Source organism: Notolepis coatsorum, assembly GCF_963971535.1.
Source record: "Notolepis coatsorum genome assembly, chromosome: 16".
Taxonomy (NCBI): Eukaryota; Metazoa; Chordata; class Actinopteri; order Aulopiformes; family Paralepididae; genus Notolepis; species Notolepis coatsorum.
Window position 1 is genome coordinate 3,654,510 of NC_140180.1, and position 16,681 is coordinate 3,671,190.

The 16,681-nt window shown below is 45.9% G+C and overlaps 1 protein-coding gene across 3 annotated transcripts in view; it reads right to left on the reverse strand.

Annotated features, from left to right (window-relative positions):
- Positions 1–4,887: 4,887 nt before the first annotated feature.
- The window catches only part of bcorl1 (BCL6 corepressor-like 1), a 67,475-nt gene continuing 55,681 nt past the window's right edge, over positions 4,888–16,681 (reverse strand). For all 3 annotated transcript variants that reach the window (XM_084331831.1, XM_084331832.1, XM_084331830.1), the window contains exons 10-12: positions 15,247–15,327; positions 7,592–7,754; positions 4,888–5,585 (exon numbers count right to left, since the gene is read on the reverse strand). In XM_084331831.1, coding sequence (XP_084187957.1) covers positions 5,192–5,585; positions 7,592–7,754; positions 15,247–15,327 — 638 coding nt within the window. In that variant the 3' untranslated portion in view covers positions 4,888–5,191. The remainder of the gene's footprint in view (positions 5,586–7,591; positions 7,755–15,246; positions 15,328–16,681) is intronic.

Sequence of the window (16,681 nt, forward strand, 5' to 3'; positions counted from 1 at the left end):
GTTTCAACTCGACAGTTGCTCATACCGTCGGTGTGCGAACGTGTGAGTGAACGGGTAAATGTGAGGAACACATTGTAAAGATATTTGGATAAAAGCTGCTAATATAAATGCACCATTTACCATTTAATCGCCTATAGTCCAAGCTATTTGAATGGCACAAACCCAACCCTGCTCTAGTCCAGTGGTTCCCAAAGTGGGGGTCGCGACCTGCCGCGGGGTGGTCGCCAGATGATTTCCAAAAAAATAAATGCAGTCAGGCCACTGAACTTAGAAGCAGGCCAGGACAGTGTTTCTAGTTGCAGCGGCGCAATAGTTAGATAACCTAGGTGGGGAACAACCAGGAGATCACTGCAACTCACACAAGTTGGAGAACTATCTCTCTCGCTCTTGCTCTCAACACACACACAAAGGGAGCCGCATGTGATTGGTGGAGGCGGGACCCTTACAAAAAACAAAAAATCCATCAAAATCAGTGTTGTTGCTAATCATTGACACATGCTAGCCTGTAATAATCCCCCCCAGAAAAATCGACTTTGCATATTTTGATATATTGCAAATATATGCCATCACACATACTGGCATTTAAAGGGTTAGATTTATAAAATGAATATGTGGTGTTATGATCAAGGCTGAAGTTGAATAAAAGATTGTATTATTTTCAATCGGACATTACAAAAAAACTGAAAATCCATCAAAAGCAGTGTTGTTGCTAATCATACATGCTAGCCTGTTTTTTAACAATAATTTGTGATGCCATCACAAACATTTCCTGGTGGGGGACCCCCAGACCCCCTGCTTAAAAAGTGGCCTGACTGGGGCTATATTTTGCACTATATTTCCTGGCCTGAATGATTTCCCCAGTCCGGCCCTGGTTAAAAGCCTCCAATGCTTATTAGTGTGTGTGCGTTTGAACGTTTGCATGTTTCAACCTACATTTCCATAAAAAAATATATATATTATAATTTTTATTTTATTTCCCCTCCTATAATAGTGGGGGTCACAGCTCTCTGACACCGTTATTTCGGGGGTCGCGGCCTGAAAACTTTGGGAACCCCTGAGTCTAGTCGGTCGTATCAAGAGCAAAGTACATTTCCTGGTTCACGATTGTTACCACTATCAAGAAATAGTTAAAGCTGCAATATGTTTTCTGACCACTAGGGGGCAGTGAGTCGCCACTATAAACAACTCCATTATCCCCCAAACATAAAGGCCCTTCATGTATCAACGTACAAAAATGTCTTACCGAATCCAACGGTTGCGGACCAACCCCGGACATGTCCGTGGCAAGGTTGTTTTGGCTTTTATTCCATTTTAATAACCTACTCGATGTCACCGAGCAGCACTGCAGAAGTACCCTACTCTTTGAATTAGAAAAAGTGCATTACCGGCCAGATCCTCTTAGAGGCGCTATCTCGATAATGCAGTGTTCCCTGTGGCAGAAGTTGTCTTGTTTTTTCTGGATTTCCAATGTAGTTTTCTGCTAACCTGAAGCGATGCCTATAGCCTGTTACACGGATTACGTTTTTGGGATGCGGATTTCAGTGTGCAGTAAAGGAATATATCATCAGCCAATGGACATATCGATCTACAAGATGGCGATCGATAACTGGGAAATGCTTTGGGGGATCCAACCGGCCCACGGTAAGATCTTTTTCACGTAAATTACATGCTGATCAGGCCTTGTTATGATAGCCATCCACCCGATCAACGAATGTGGCTACTGAGGCTAACACGGTTATTGGTAATCAATAATCAGAAACGACGTCCCCCGCCCCTCCCTTTCATGCATTCATGGTGGACCATGAATACCGACAATATGCAGTTTGAGTTTTAACTGTAGCTTCTGTATATCCGAAATGCCATTGGATTTAACGTTAGTAGCTTAGCGGCCTGTATCTCGCCTTCCAGGAAATATCCCAGCCGAAATCCCTTATAACGCTTATATTCAAGACGCTATAAAATGAGAACGTATTGATGAAAAAATTATTTCTTTAAGCCATTTTGAAGGGACGGTTTATGGTGTCAATTGACAATGAGAATGGACAGATAGCAATACTATAAAGTATAGATTTAGCTCTACAAACAGCCCCACAGACTGTGCAAGTCTATTATGAAATGCTGGCCGTTTAGAGATTAGACGGATCCAAGTGGCCGGGAAAGTGTTAATAATAAACACTGTTAGGACTGTCGGACTCTTAATAATAAACACTGTTAGGACTATCGAACTCTTAATAATAAACACTGTTAGGACTGTCGGACTCTTAATAATAAACACTGTTAGGACTGTCGGACTCTTAATAATAAACACTGTTAGGACTATCAGACTCTTAATAATAAACACTGTTAGGACTGTCGGACTCTTAATAATAAACACTGTTAGGACTATCTGACTCTTAATAATAAACACTGTTAGGACTATCTGACTCTTAATAATAAACACTGTTAGGACTGTCTGACTCTTAATAATAAACACTGTTAGGACTATCTGACTCTTTTTTTTTTTTTTTTATCTTTCTTCCCCTCCTTTTTCCCGATTTTTCTCCCATCCCACCCTTCCTGGTTGTTGCGTACTTTCCCCTACTGTTGGTCCGGGAGACCGGAGACTGTCACATGCTTTCCTCCGACGCATGTGCAGCCTGGGGCAGGCCAACCTGGCCACGCAGGTTCTCACCGGGGAGAGTGTAGCGTGTGGGAGGCCACACTATCTCTCCTCAGATCCAACCCTCGCTGAGCAGGCGCCCCGACCGAACTGTAGGGGTCGCTGTCCACAACGCCCAGGACCCACCCTTCAGCTTCCCACCCCCTGATACAGCCAATTGTATCAGCGTGAGAGGACAGCCAAGCTGATAGCAACGCCGGGAGCTGGATTCGAACAAGGGGTGGCATTTTTAATACTACTACCTTTGTACATTGTACTTTTGTAGCACAGTGTCTTTGTATTTTAACCTTTAGTATTATGGATATTAAACATGCTGGCAGAGTACATGCATCCATGTTGTCGTGAAAACTTTAATTAAATAAAGAAATTCCCTATCGCTGTGGGAAAAAATTAAATAAGAAATAAAATAAAATAAATTCCCTACCTACCCATGGCCTTAACTGACAACAAACAGGAACCAAACTATTTATTTTGTTAGGCCCTGTTATTAAGACTATCTGAGTCTTAATAATGTGCTATGACACTTGAATTTCCCCAAGGGGATTAATAAAGGAACACTTGACTACTATGGGAGAGTTTGTTTGTGATCCCAACTAACAGAACCGTCCAAGATCATACCAATAGGAATAACATCTGTGAAAATGCATTTATCATTAATTAAAAAACGAATTATGATATAATTGATCAAATGAAGGAGGTAAAAAAAAAAAAAACTATGATTCACAATCATGCTTTATTCTTGTTGATTTCTTAAAAAAGAATCAAATAAAATGTTGCGTTCCGCTCTGCCACACGTTCCACGCCCCCTACGTCGGGGATCCGCCGGATCTCCTTCTAAACTATACTTTCTTTACATTTCAGTCTCTTTGTCTTAAATATCTTTTATTGGTTTTGTGACTTTTTCCAAAAAAACAAACAAAAAAGAACCACTTCATTGATTGTCAACACAAAATCTAGCCGAGCACCAGTACAATAAAACTGTACTTCTGCTCCTTGAAATACTGTCTTGCAATGAGGGAGGAAAAGAAAATCTCAGGATAAAGGGATAAATCCTAAATAGTACATAATTTTTTCCAAAAAGAACGAAGCACCAACCGTATACAAAGCAGTTTTTTTCCATTGATAAGTCTCGTCAGAATACGTAAGAGGTCAAATATATTAATGACTATTAAATTAAGCACAAACGACAACCGGTGGGAAAAAAATAAAATAAAAATAACAGAAAAACACAAAAAGCAGGGTGGGATGTTTTTAAGCACCGCGCGGACGGACGGAGGGAGGGTGGGGGTGCAGTGGGGGGAGGGGCGGGGCGGGGGGGTGCAGTGAGAGACCTCCTGCTCTTAACACGGGGACAGTCTCTGGACTCCAGAGGCAGTGCTGCTAGTCTCTTCTGACCATGCGATCCACAGGATTCTGTAGTCAGTTTAAGGAAGGGGGGGGGGGGGGGGGGGGGGGGGGGGTGTTTACGGTCGAAAACCTCTTCTCTGTGCAGTTCTGTAAACAAGTCATAGTCGTTCTGTGTTCTCCAAAAGGTCCAAGAGAAACCCATTGGTTTGAGTGTCAGGAGAACTGAGGTGTGCTGGTGAGTTCTAGTGCCCCCCCCCCCCCCCCCTGGTGGTGAGTTCTGGTGGTGCGCGAAAGAGTGAACTGAACAGCACGTCAGCTACATAATAACACACGGGGGGGGGGAGCGTAAACCCTCTTTGCCGCGTGAACGGGTGTGTGTGTGTGTTTGGGGGGTGAATATATATGTGCCATGGTCTCTTCTGTGCAGGTCTCCAGGTGGACAGGAGAGACCGTCCGCTCCCCGACCCGGTGCGCTGGCCTCACGTGAGCCTCTTAGCCGCCGCCGCCGCTCGCGCAAAGAGTTCGCCCCCAAAGATAAAAGCCTTGGATCTCATCTCCCATCATCAAGACCCCTATATAACCCTTGGATCATCTCCCCCTCGAGAAGATTCACTTTCCCTCAGGAACAAACGAAACAAAAAACAAAAAAGAAGTCCTTATAACATAATCCATCCCTTGCCATGAGAATAACATTTATACAACCAAATGTGTTTAACCCTGATGGCAAGATAATACATACACTACCATGTACATACGGAATCCTACAAAAAGTCTTCTCGCGAGTTCTCGGGTACTGAAATGTACCTATAGACAGGAAGGAACCTGAACGATGTGCCCCGCCCCCTCCCGATCTCCAGGTCCGCCCCCCTCCAGGTCCGTTTCTCCAGGTCCACTTCAACCACCTCGTCGCTGAGGCTTAACAGTTAATATCCCGGAGTGTTCCATTCAGAACCCTTGTTTTACGTTCAGTACCACAGCTAGAGAGCGAGTCTCCAGAAACCATGAGTCCAGAACCCTCGTTACGTCGGACGGAATGGGATCTCCCTCTGATCTGCTGCTCGCAGGGAGGCGAGAGGACCGGGCCGGACTCAAACGGACGACGTTTTTTGGAGTGTCTGCGTGGCGGAGGAGGAGCCAGAGGAGGAGGAGGAGGAGCCAAAGGAGGAGGAGGAGGAGCCAGAGGGGCTACCGGCTGTGTGGCTTGACTGGTTTTGTCCTCACCACCACCTCCTCCTCCTCGTCCTCCTCCTCCTCGTGTAGCGTGTGAATCGAGGAGCCCAGGAGTCTCTGGAGCTCTGGAACACAGCGTGCCAGTTCCACCAGTCCCTCCTCCTCGTCCTCGTCCTCCTCCTCGTCCTCTTCCTCCTCCTTCCCCTCCTCTTCCTCCTCGTCCTTCTCGCGGCTCTCTCCGCGGGGTGCCGGCGCCGACGCCGCGCTCACCTGGCTGACCGACACCTGCTTCCACAGCTCGCCGCGCGCCAGGCTCACAAGCTCCAGGTGGGGGTAGCGCGCCCGGAAGATCCGCGCGGACATCTTCAGGCGCCTCAGGACGTCGGTGAGCAGGAACCAGTTGCAGAAGCTGTGTGGGGGGAAGAAAGGTCAAAGGTTAGCCGCGAGGCGCAAGGTGTTTTTGTTAATTTTCTTGTTACCGTTTCCCCCTTGCTTCCTTTTTTTTTTATCTTATTGGTTTTATTTTTTCCTGTTGTTACTATACATATATATTCATATGTTTTTTTACCCTTTTTATATAACTTCTCTCTCTCTTTGTTCAGTGTCCTTGAGTCTGAGAAAGGCGCTTCTCTCTTCAAATCCAATGTATTATTATTATTTATTATTATTAGGACAACCAGGTTCCCGAACAGCAGCTATACCCAGAGGCCCATCGGAGGGTCTGACTCGCTGAGACGTCTGGTGTTACAGAGGCCCATCGGAGGGTCTGACTCACTGAGACGTCTGGTGTTACAGAGGCCCATCGGAGGGTCTGACTCACTGAAACGTCTGGTGTTACAGAGGCCCATCGGAGGGTCTGACTCACTGAAACGTCTGGTGTTACAGAGGCCCATCGGAGGGTCTGACTCACTGAAACGTCTGGTGTTACAGAGGCCCATCGGAGGGTCTGACTCACTGAAACGTCTGGTGTTACAGAGGCCCATCGGAGGGTCTAACTCACTGAAACGTCTGGTGTTACAGAGGCCCATCGGAGGGTCTAACTCACTGAAACGTCTGGTGTTACAGAGGCCCATCGGAGGGTCTGACTCACTGAAACGTCTGGTGTTACTGAGGCCCATCGGAGGGTCTGACTCACTGAAACGTCTGGTGTTACAGAGGCCCATCGGAGGGTCTGACTCACTGAAACGTCTGGTGTTACAGAGGCCCATCGGAGGGTCTGACTCACTGAAACGTCTGGTGTTACAGAGGCCCATCGGAGGGTCTGACTCACTGAAACGTCTGGTGTTACAGAGGCCCATCGGAGGGTCTGACTCGCTGAAACGTCTGGTGTGTTTCTATTCCTCTCAGAATCACAATCAGAAAGGTCTTTATTGCCAAGTAGTTTTACACTTACAAGGAATTTGATTTGGTCGTTTTTTTGGTGCGACGTTAACGGACGGACAATTACGGTAGAATAAAATAAAAAGGTTGAATAAAATAAAAAGGTAGAATAAGATCAAATGGAATATAAACTAAATAAAAAAATAGAAGCACAATATAATAGAATATAATTATAAAATAGGCCATGGCTGTACATTATTGTGCACGATGTGGCCAAGTATTATATATATATATATATATATATATATATATATATATATATATATATATATATATATATACACACTAATTAGAATAAAAATAACAATACAGTGGGATGGGATATTTAACAGGGGCTGTGCAATTGGCGAGAGGCTCTGGGTCCGTTAAGTGGAGGATTCTGGTTATTTTCAACCGAAACCAATATTTTAACCATTTCACTACCACACTACAGAAGGTTAGCCCTTTTGGTAGTGCGGTAGTAAAAGGGTTAAAATATTCTGCCGTCATCTGGTTGGACCTTGAATGGGTGAGTAGTGTTTTCCTCCAATCGGCTACAGCTCTCGGCAACACAATCCAACCCAGCGGGGCGACTGTGTGTAGTAGTCAAAACATATCCTGAAAAGCAGCAAACTGTTTTTTTTTGTTTTTATTTTTACTCCGCAAAGGACATATTTGGAGTTTTCTGTAACATTCCGTCATCTGTTGGGCAGCTGCCTGGTTGAATCAGAGCCAAGAGAGACCGACCGACTGAACCAGGGTCTAGATTGAAAACAGGGATAACTCAGTCGTTAAAGAACCCAGGACGCCTATTGCAAAAGAGTAGGGGGCTCCCCGACGTTCCTGGCCAAATTCCCAATCAGGTCTCTTCTAGATAATTAACGAATGATGTTTCTGTAGTACTAAATAAACACGCTTCTAGATAATTAACGAATGATGTTTCTGTAGTACTAAATAAACACGCTTCTAGATAATTAATGAACGATGTCTCTGTAGTACTAAATAAAGGTCAGAATGTTCCCGCTCTAACGACGCTCGTCGGCGGAGTGCACTCACCCTTGCGTCAGGGACACCTGGACGTGGAAGCAGGGGAGCAGGGGCTCAGAGGAGAACTCGAACAGCAGACAGTCCCTGTCAGAGTCTCTCTCCTCCTCCTCCTCCTCCTCCTCCGCCCCCTGCTGGGAGAGCAGGAGGTCCCAGCACGGCTCCTGGTCCGTCTCTGGAATGACAGGCAGGGTGAGGTGAGCAGAGCAGAGCAACACAGGGACGCCCGCTCACGCCTCTGAACTGACAATAAGCCGCTTCTCGACACAGGGTTAGGACGCCCCCTAGTGGGGCCTGTAGAGTCACAGTGAGCTGAACGCATGGTTCATATTCACGGTAAATGGCTGCGTTTATGTAGCAGCTTTTATCCAAAGCGCTTTATACAATTTGCTTTACCCGTTCACTCACACGTTCACACACCGACGGCGGAGGCGGCCATGCAAGGTGCCAACCTGCCCCTTCGGGAGCAGTTAGGGGTTAAGTGTCTTGCTCAAGGACACTTCAAGGACACAACCTCCGGATTACCAGACGACTGCTCTACCTCCTGAACAACTGTCGACCCCCAAAATGGTCTGGTTCATATTCATACAGTACCAGGGTGGAGTTCAGAGATGTGGGAGTTCAAGCTCCTCTTCTATCAAGCACCTCCCTAACAGAACAGCTCTCACCCTAACAGAACACCCTAACAGAACATCTCCCACCCTAACAGTTCACCCTAACAGAACACCCTAACAGAACATCTCCCACCCTAACAGAACACCCTAACAGAACAGCTCTCACCCTAACAGAACACCCTAACAGAACATCTCCCACCCTAACAGAACATCTCTCACCCTAACAGAACACCCTAACAGAACAGCTCTCACCCTAACAGAACAGCTCTCACCCTAACAGAACAGCTCTCACCCTAACAGAACACCCTAACAGAACATCTCTCACCCTAACAGAACACCCTAACAGAACAGCTCTCACCCTAACAGAACAGCTCTCACCCTAACAGAACATCTCTCACCCTAACAGAACACCCTAACAGAACAGCTCTCACCCTAACAGAACAGCTCTCACCCTAACAGAACACCCTAACAGAACAGCTCTCACCTTAACAGAACACCCTAACAGAACAGCTCTCACCCTAACAGAACACCCTAACAGAACACTCTAACAGAACATCTCTCACCCTAACAGAACATCTCCCACCCTAACAGAACATCTCTCACCCTAACAGAACACCCTAACAGAACATCTCTCACCCTAACAGAACACCCTAACAGAACATCTCTCACCCTAACAGAACACCCTAACAGAACACCCTAACAGAACATCTCTCACCCTAACAGAACACCCTAACAGAACAGCTCTCACCCTAACAGAACAGCTCTCACCCTAACAGAACACCCTAACAGAACAGCTCTCACCCTAACAGAACAGCTCTCACCCTAACAGAACACCCTAACAGAACAGCTCTCACCCTAACAGAACACCCTAACAGAACAGCTCTCACCCTAACAGAACAGCTCTCACCCTAACAGAACAGCTCTCACCCTAACAGAACAGCTCTCACCCTAACAGAACACCCTAACAGAACAGCTCTCACCCTAACAGAACACCCTAACAGAACAGCTCTCACCCTAACAGAACAGCTCTCACCCTAACAGAACAGCTCTCACCCTAACAGAACACCCTAACAGAACAGCTCTCACCCTAACAGAACACCCTAACAGAACAGCTCTCACCCTAACAGAACACCCTAACAGAACAGCTCTCACCCTAACAGAACACCCTAACAGAACAGCTCTCACCCTAACAGAACAGCTCTCACCCTAACAGAACACCCTAACAGAACAGCTCTCACCCTAACAGAACACCCTAACAGAACAGCTCTCACCCTAACAGAACACCCTAACAGAACAGCTCTCACCCTAACAGAACACCCTAACAGAACAGCTCTCACCCTAACAGAACACCCTAACAGAACAGCTCTCACCCTAACAGAACACCCTAACAGAACATCCTAACAGAACACCCTAACAGAACAGCTCTCACCCTAACAGAACACCCTAACAGAACAGCTCTCACCCTAACAGAACACCCTAACAGAACACCCTAACAGAACAGCTCTCACCCTAACAGAACACCCTAACAGAACATCCTAACAGAACACCCTAACAGAACAGCTCTCACCCTAACAGAACACCCTAACAGAACACCCTAACAGAACAGCTCTCACCCTAACAGAACACCCTAACAGAACAGCTCTCACCCTAACAGAACACCCTAACAGAACAGCTCTCACCCTAACAGAACACCCTAACAGAACAGCTCTCACCCTAACAGAACACCTATATTGATATTCATTCAGATGGGAGCTGTGGACCCGGTCGGACCTGCTCAAATGACCGACTCGTGCTTAACACATTGTGTGCCGGCCGGATATGACGAATTATTGCTTGTATGCCAGCACGTTAATCAATGGGAGGACGAGCACATTTGCGAGCGATTCAACTATATATTAAATTATGGCTATGGGTCTAATACACCCGTCGCTTATCAATGACTTGCTTGCAGTCAACATGTACGAAACGGATTGTTTTTTCATCGGTACATTTCCGTTTGATACCGTTTTGAATAAGAGTATAGTTTTGGAGATTTCTAGAAAGAAAAAAAGATTCTGCGATAATAGCCATTTACTGGAATACACAAAACACGTTGTCATTTTCCGGCTGATTTATGTATCGTTTTCAAATAAACGCTAGATTATCGAGAGTATTTGTGTCCTTATGCACGATACAAAAGCGGGCTGAAAAATCATTTATTCGTGCCGCGCTCAGCGCCTAACGCCACACACACACACACGTTGTGAACGCTGTGAAAAAAAACTCTGATTACCTCAGATCAGATGTTCTGTAAAAAGATGAATCCAATTCCTGATCGCCATTCCAAATATCGATTGCGTTTATTGATCCAACGTTATACTCCGAAAAAACATAATCCACGCTGCTTCTAGTTCCCTCAGTGAATGCAATGGTATCAGGTTGCATGCCCCAGAAGTAAAATGTGGACCGGAGTTCTTTTTTCTGATGCAAGTCCCATCGACTCCAATCCAAGGGAGACGATAGGGGGCGGTATTTGCCCTTTTCGAGCTCAGAGCCCTTCCCAATGATAACGTCAGGCTGGATGGATGAAAAATGAATGGATATCGCTAATAAAAGAAATAACGATTAAATAACGAGAAAACTCGTTATTGGCACACAACGCATGGCGAGTTAGGACGAGAAATCTTGTTGTTGGCAACCAAAGTGTTAACCTGCTGTCGCGTGGCAGTGAGAGGGTTAACCTTCTGTGTATTGTCGCAGTGAAAGGGTTAACCGTTTGGCAGTGTGATAGTAAAGGGTTAACCTTCTGGAGTGTGGCAGTGAAAGGGTTAAGGTCCCCAGAGTGCAGACTGAGCTTCGGAAAGTCAGCCTTTTGCTTTCAATTCCCCCGACTTTGTGGATCTTAAACTCTTGCTAAAAAATCAATACCACCACTATCCTGTGGACGGTTTAAAATGGATTGCCTCCCTGTTTCAGTCCGTGACCGTTTTTTCATCTCGATTTTCTTTGTTTGTTGTTGTTTTTTTTGCCCGTGTGGTTTTTGTCCCATTTATTCAGCGTCTAATTTATCCGAGCTGTGATTTTCTTTTCCTCGTCTCTATTTTGTGTTTCTATCGGTTTTTAATACGCCTGCAAACATTTCCCCACATCGTTGTAAATGAAAGCTTGCTCTCAGTGATCTTTGAGATTATTTAAAGATGGAATTTTATTGAAAAGAAAATCCAAATATTGGAGATTGGTTTACTGGAGATTAACCTTAAATCTGATAATCCAAGACAGCCGTTTGCATCATGTTAGTCATCGGATTGTGTGCTGCAGTGCATTTGATCATAATTCTATTCTCTATTATCTTTAACTACTGTGTGTGTAAGTAAAAAGTAAAACTGTATTTATATAGCGCCCTTCTCAGCACAAGTGCACAGAGTGCTTTACAACAGTCATATATAACATCAATAAAATACAGTAGGAGTATAGAAGAGCCTGTAGAGCAGTGGTTGTCAAAACCCAAACGACCCAAACGTTTATTTTTTTTATGTTCTGGCAACATATTTTGGCTAAATATGCCTCGTTTTATAAATGTGTATTGATAACATAGTTCTGTAATGACATTTTCTAATAAATATGCACGATCAAGTTCAACAATGTGTGCTTTTATTTTGATATTCCTTAATTCCATGTTGAAATTACGCGATACATTAAGTGTGGGGGGTCGCCAAAAAAAATTCCTAAATAAAATGGGGTCGTGGTATAAAAAAGTTTGAGAACCCCTGCTGTAGAGGTACGTTTGTAGCTACCTTTTAAAGATGGGTTCAGAGAGAGTGGTTTTCATGTTTAGGGGGAGGAGGGCGTTCCAGAGCCTTGGGGCTGTCACCGTGAAAGCTCTGCCCCCCCCCTTTTTTTTGTTGCACTTTTACAGCTTTATATCGGATAGGACAGGCAGAGAGGAAAGTTGGGAGAAGATTTTGGGGAAGACATGCAGCACAGGAAGAATAGCTGTTGCCTAGCCCATTTAGAGCTAAAACGCCTGCTAATAATGCATTATATAGCCTGCATATACACACAAATGTGTTTCAACGGGCTAGGTGACAGCTAATGGGGATCCCAATAAACAATAAAAACAATCATTCAAAGCATGGTCATTCATAATTCATAATTGCAGGTTATTGGCAGTTGGGTCGGTTCTGCCGGCGCCCGATGGGTATTTTCACGGCTCGACGTCGTGAGCCTGAACCGAGATGACGGGTGAGGTGGTGCAGCTGGGGGCTCGTCTACGCAAATCAGCCGACGCTGTGACTTTCTGTCTCCGTTTGGCATAAAAACAAAGTCACACCTGCACCGCCACCCGCCCAGACTACGTCTGAACGCAGACGCTGGCGCTCCGAGCTATTTCCGCGACAGCAGCCTAGGTGAGGGTGCGCGGGAACATCCGTCTTAAACCCCCCTCCCCCTGAAAAAAGGTTTCTATGGATGATAGGCTATAAATTCCACCCCACTTTGAAGTAAATCCTTCAACCAATTTCTAAATGAATACAGCATTTTATCACAACAAGCTATTTAACCCTTTCACTACCACACTACAGAAGGTTAACCTTCTGTAGTGTGGTAGTGAAAGGGTTAACCCTTTGCCGTGTGTCAGTGAAAGGGTTAACCTTCTGTATTGTCGCAGTGAACGGGTTAACCATTTGGTAGTGCGGCAGCGAAAGGGTTAACCGTTTGGTAGTGCGGCAGTGAAAGTGTTAACCGTTTGGTAGTGTGGTAGTGAAAGGGTTAACCCGTTGTCGTGGGGCAGTGAAAGGGTTAACCTTCTGTATTGTCGCAGTGAAATATATGTACTTATTTGTAAATACGTTAATATAGTACTTATTTGTAATATGTACACATTCCACATTTTCGTACATACGTCAATATATTACTCATAACGTACCTATAAGATGTACCTCTTTTCTGTGGTCGATAACTACTTTAATTACTTTTTTTTTTAATCAACTTTTTCTCCCCATTTTCCATTTTTTCTCTCATCCCAATTTCGTATTATCCAATTCTACCCTCCCCTGTCTCGAACGTTGTTAGGCCATGCCTCCCACAAGCCGGCTGCAATGTGGACGAAGCCTTGCATCACGTGTCCCCTCCGGTACTCGAGGAGGCAGCCGTCGCATCATTTCACCTGCACAGCGCGATCTCTCAGTGGCGAGGGTCTGCGTGGGAGGGACACGCCGCCCCCGTCGCTTCCTGATTCTGCTGCGCAGGCGCACCAACCGACCTGTAGGAGTCGCTGTCCACAACGTCCAATCCCCACCCACCACTAATACTGCCAATTGTATTAGTATGAACGACCAGCCAAGCTGGTAGCAACGCCGAGAGCTGGGCTCGAACCCAGCATCTCCTGCGTTAGTGGCGAGCGCCTTGCCCACTGCGCCGATTAGGCGCCCTTGATTTACATATTTTAAGTGAGATCGGGAGATCGAGATCACATGTCCTCCTCACGACGGGAATGATAGGTTGAGGTAGAAAATATGTAACGTAATTGAGCAAACATGCGTGTGCGTCCAGATGTGGAGTGAGAGCGACAGTGGAGATGTTAGATGTTGTGACGTCCCGCTTCCTGTCATGTTCAGATGGTTCATCGTTGTCGTTGTTGGGTCACAGCGTTGCCATGGAGATCATAATTGGATTTGTCTTAAATATGTCAAGACATCCACTGAAGTGTAACATACTTGAAAGAATTCTGATACGTACTGAATATCAACATTATGTCAGAATACGCTGGAAAATCAGAACCTCCCTTGATGGTATATTCTCCATCAAGAGAGTTAAGATATAGAGTTACGGTATTGTCCATCAAGAGAGTTAAGATATAGAGTTACGGTATTCTCCATCAAGAGAGTTAAGATATAGAGTTACGGTATTCTCCTGAAGGCAGTGTTTAAGAGTTAAGGTATTCTCCTGAAGGCAGTGTTTAAGAGTTAAGGTATTCTCCTGAAGGCAGTGTTTAAGAGTTAAGGTATTCTCCTGAAGGCAGTGTTTAAGAGTTAAGGTATTCTCCTGAAGGCAGTGTTTAAGAGTTAAGGTATTCTCCTGAAGGCAGTGTTGTAAAGGGTTAAGGTATTCTCCTGAAGGCAGTGTTTAATAGTTAAGGTATTCTCCTGAAGGCAGTGTTTAAGAGTTAAGGTATTCTCCTGAAGGCAGTGTTTAAGAGTTAAGGTATTCTCCTGAAGGCAGTGTTTAAGAGTTAAGGTATTCTCCTGAAGGCAGTGTTGTAAAGGGTTAAGGTATTCTCCTGAAGGCAGTGTTTAATAGTTAAGGTATTCTCCTGAAGGCAGTGTTTAATAGTTAAGGTATTCTCCTGAAGGCAGTGTTTAATAGTTAAGGTATTCTCCTGAAGGCAGTGTTTAATAGTTAAGGTATTCTCCTGAAGGCAGTGTTTAATAGTTAAGGTATTCTCCTGAAGGCAGTGTTTAATAGTTAAGGTATTCTCCTGAAGGCAGTGTTTAATAGTTAAGGTATTCTCCTGAAGGCAGTGTTTAATAGTTAAGGTATTCTCCTGAAGGCAGTGTTTAATAGTTAAGGTATTCTCCTGAAGGCAGTGTTTAATAGTTAAGGTATTCTCCTGAAGGCAGTGTTTAATAGTTAAGGTATTCTCCTGAAGGCAGTGTTTAATAGTTAAGGTATTCTCCTGAAGGCAGTGTTTAATAGTTAAGGTATTCTCCTGAAGGCAGTGTTTAAGAGTTAAGGTATTCTCCTGAAGGCAGTGTTGTAAAGGGTTAAGGTATTCTCCTGACGGCAGTGTTTAATAGTTAAGGTATTCTCCCGAAGGCAGTGTTTAAGAGTTAAGGTATTCTCCTGAAGGCAGTGTTGTAAAGAGTTAAGGTATTCTCCTGAAGGCAGTGTTTAAGAGTTAAGGTATTCTCCTGACGGCAGTGTTTAATAGTTAAGGTATTCTCCTGAAGGCAGTGTTTAAGAGTTAAGGTATTCTCCTGAAGGCAGTGTTGTAAAGGGTTAAGGTATTCTCCTGAAGGCAGTGTTGTAAAGAGTATACAGTATATATACAGTATTATATACAGTATATATTCTCACCAAATAGGGAGCTACTGTAGAAGTCCCAGGGGGGTAAACTGGAGTCCTGTTCGCTCGGTCCTTCCAGGTCTTCTGAATACTCTGCAACACAAAGGGGGAAAATGTCATGACATTCTGAGTCAAAGGGAGAGCAGGGAGAGAGAAGGGAGAGAGCAGGGAGAGAGAAGGGAGAGAGAAGGGAGAGAGCAGGGAGAGAGCAGGGAGAGAGAAGGGAGAGAGAAGGGAGAGAGCAGGGAGAGAGAAGGGAGAGAGAAGGGAGAGAGCAGGGAGAGAGCAGGGAGAGAGAAGGGAGAGAGAAGGGGAGAGCAGGGAGAGAGCAGGGAGAGAGCAGGGAGAGAGAACGGAGAGAGAAGGGAGAGAGCAGGGAGAGAGAAGGGAGAGAGAAGGGAGAGAGAGCAGGGAGAGAGAGCAGGGAGAGAGAAGGGAGAGAGAACACAGAGAGAGCAGGGAGAGGGAGCAGGGAGAGAGAAGGGAGAGAGCAGGGAGAGAGAAGGGAGAGAGAAGGGAGAGAGCAGGGAGAGAGAAGGGAGAGAGAAGGGGAGAGAGCAGGGAGAGAGCAGGGAGAGAGCAGGGAGAGATAAGGGAGAGAGCAGGGAGAGAGAAGGGAGAGAGAAGGGGAGAGAGCAGGGAGAGAGCAGGGAGAGAGCAGGGAGAGATAAGGGAGAGAGAAGGGAGAGAGAAGGGAGAGAGCAGGGAGAGAGCAGGGAGAGAGAAGGGAGAGAGAAGGGGAGAGAGCAGGGAGAGAGCAGGGAGAGAGAAGGGAGAGAGAAGGGAGAGAGCAGGGAGAGAGAAGGGAGAGAGAGCAGGGAGAGAGAGCAGGGAGAGAGAAGGGAGAGAGAACACAGAGAGAGCAGGGAGAGAGAGCACAGAGAGAGCAGGGAGAGAGAAGGGAGAGAGAAGGGAGAGAGAAGGGAGAGAGAAGGGGAGAGAGCAGGGAGAGAGCAGGGAGAGAGAAGGGAGAGAGCAGGGAGAGAGAAGGGAGAGAGAAGGGAGAGAGCAGGGAGAGAGCAGGGCGAGAGAACAGAGAGAGAGAAGGGAGAGAGCAGGGAGAGAGAACAGGGAGAGAGAAGGGAGAGAGCAGGGAGAGAGAAGGGAGAGAGCAGGGAGAGAGAACAGGGAGAGAGAAGGGAGAGAGCAGGGAGAGAGAAGGGAGAGAGCAGGGAGAGAGAACAGGGAGAGAGAAGGGAGAGAACAGGGAGAGAGAAGGGAGAGAGAAGGGAGAGAGCAGGGAGAGAGAACACAGAGAGAGCAGGGAGAGAGAACAGGGAGAGAGAGCACAGAGAGAGCAGGGAGAGAGAGCACAGAGAGAGCAGGGAGAGAGAGCACAGAGAGAGCAGGGAGAGAGAGCACAGAGAGAGAGCAGGGAGAGAGAGCACAGAGAGAGCAGGGAGAGAGAGCAGGGAGAGAGCAGGGAGAGAGCAGGGAGAGAGAGCAG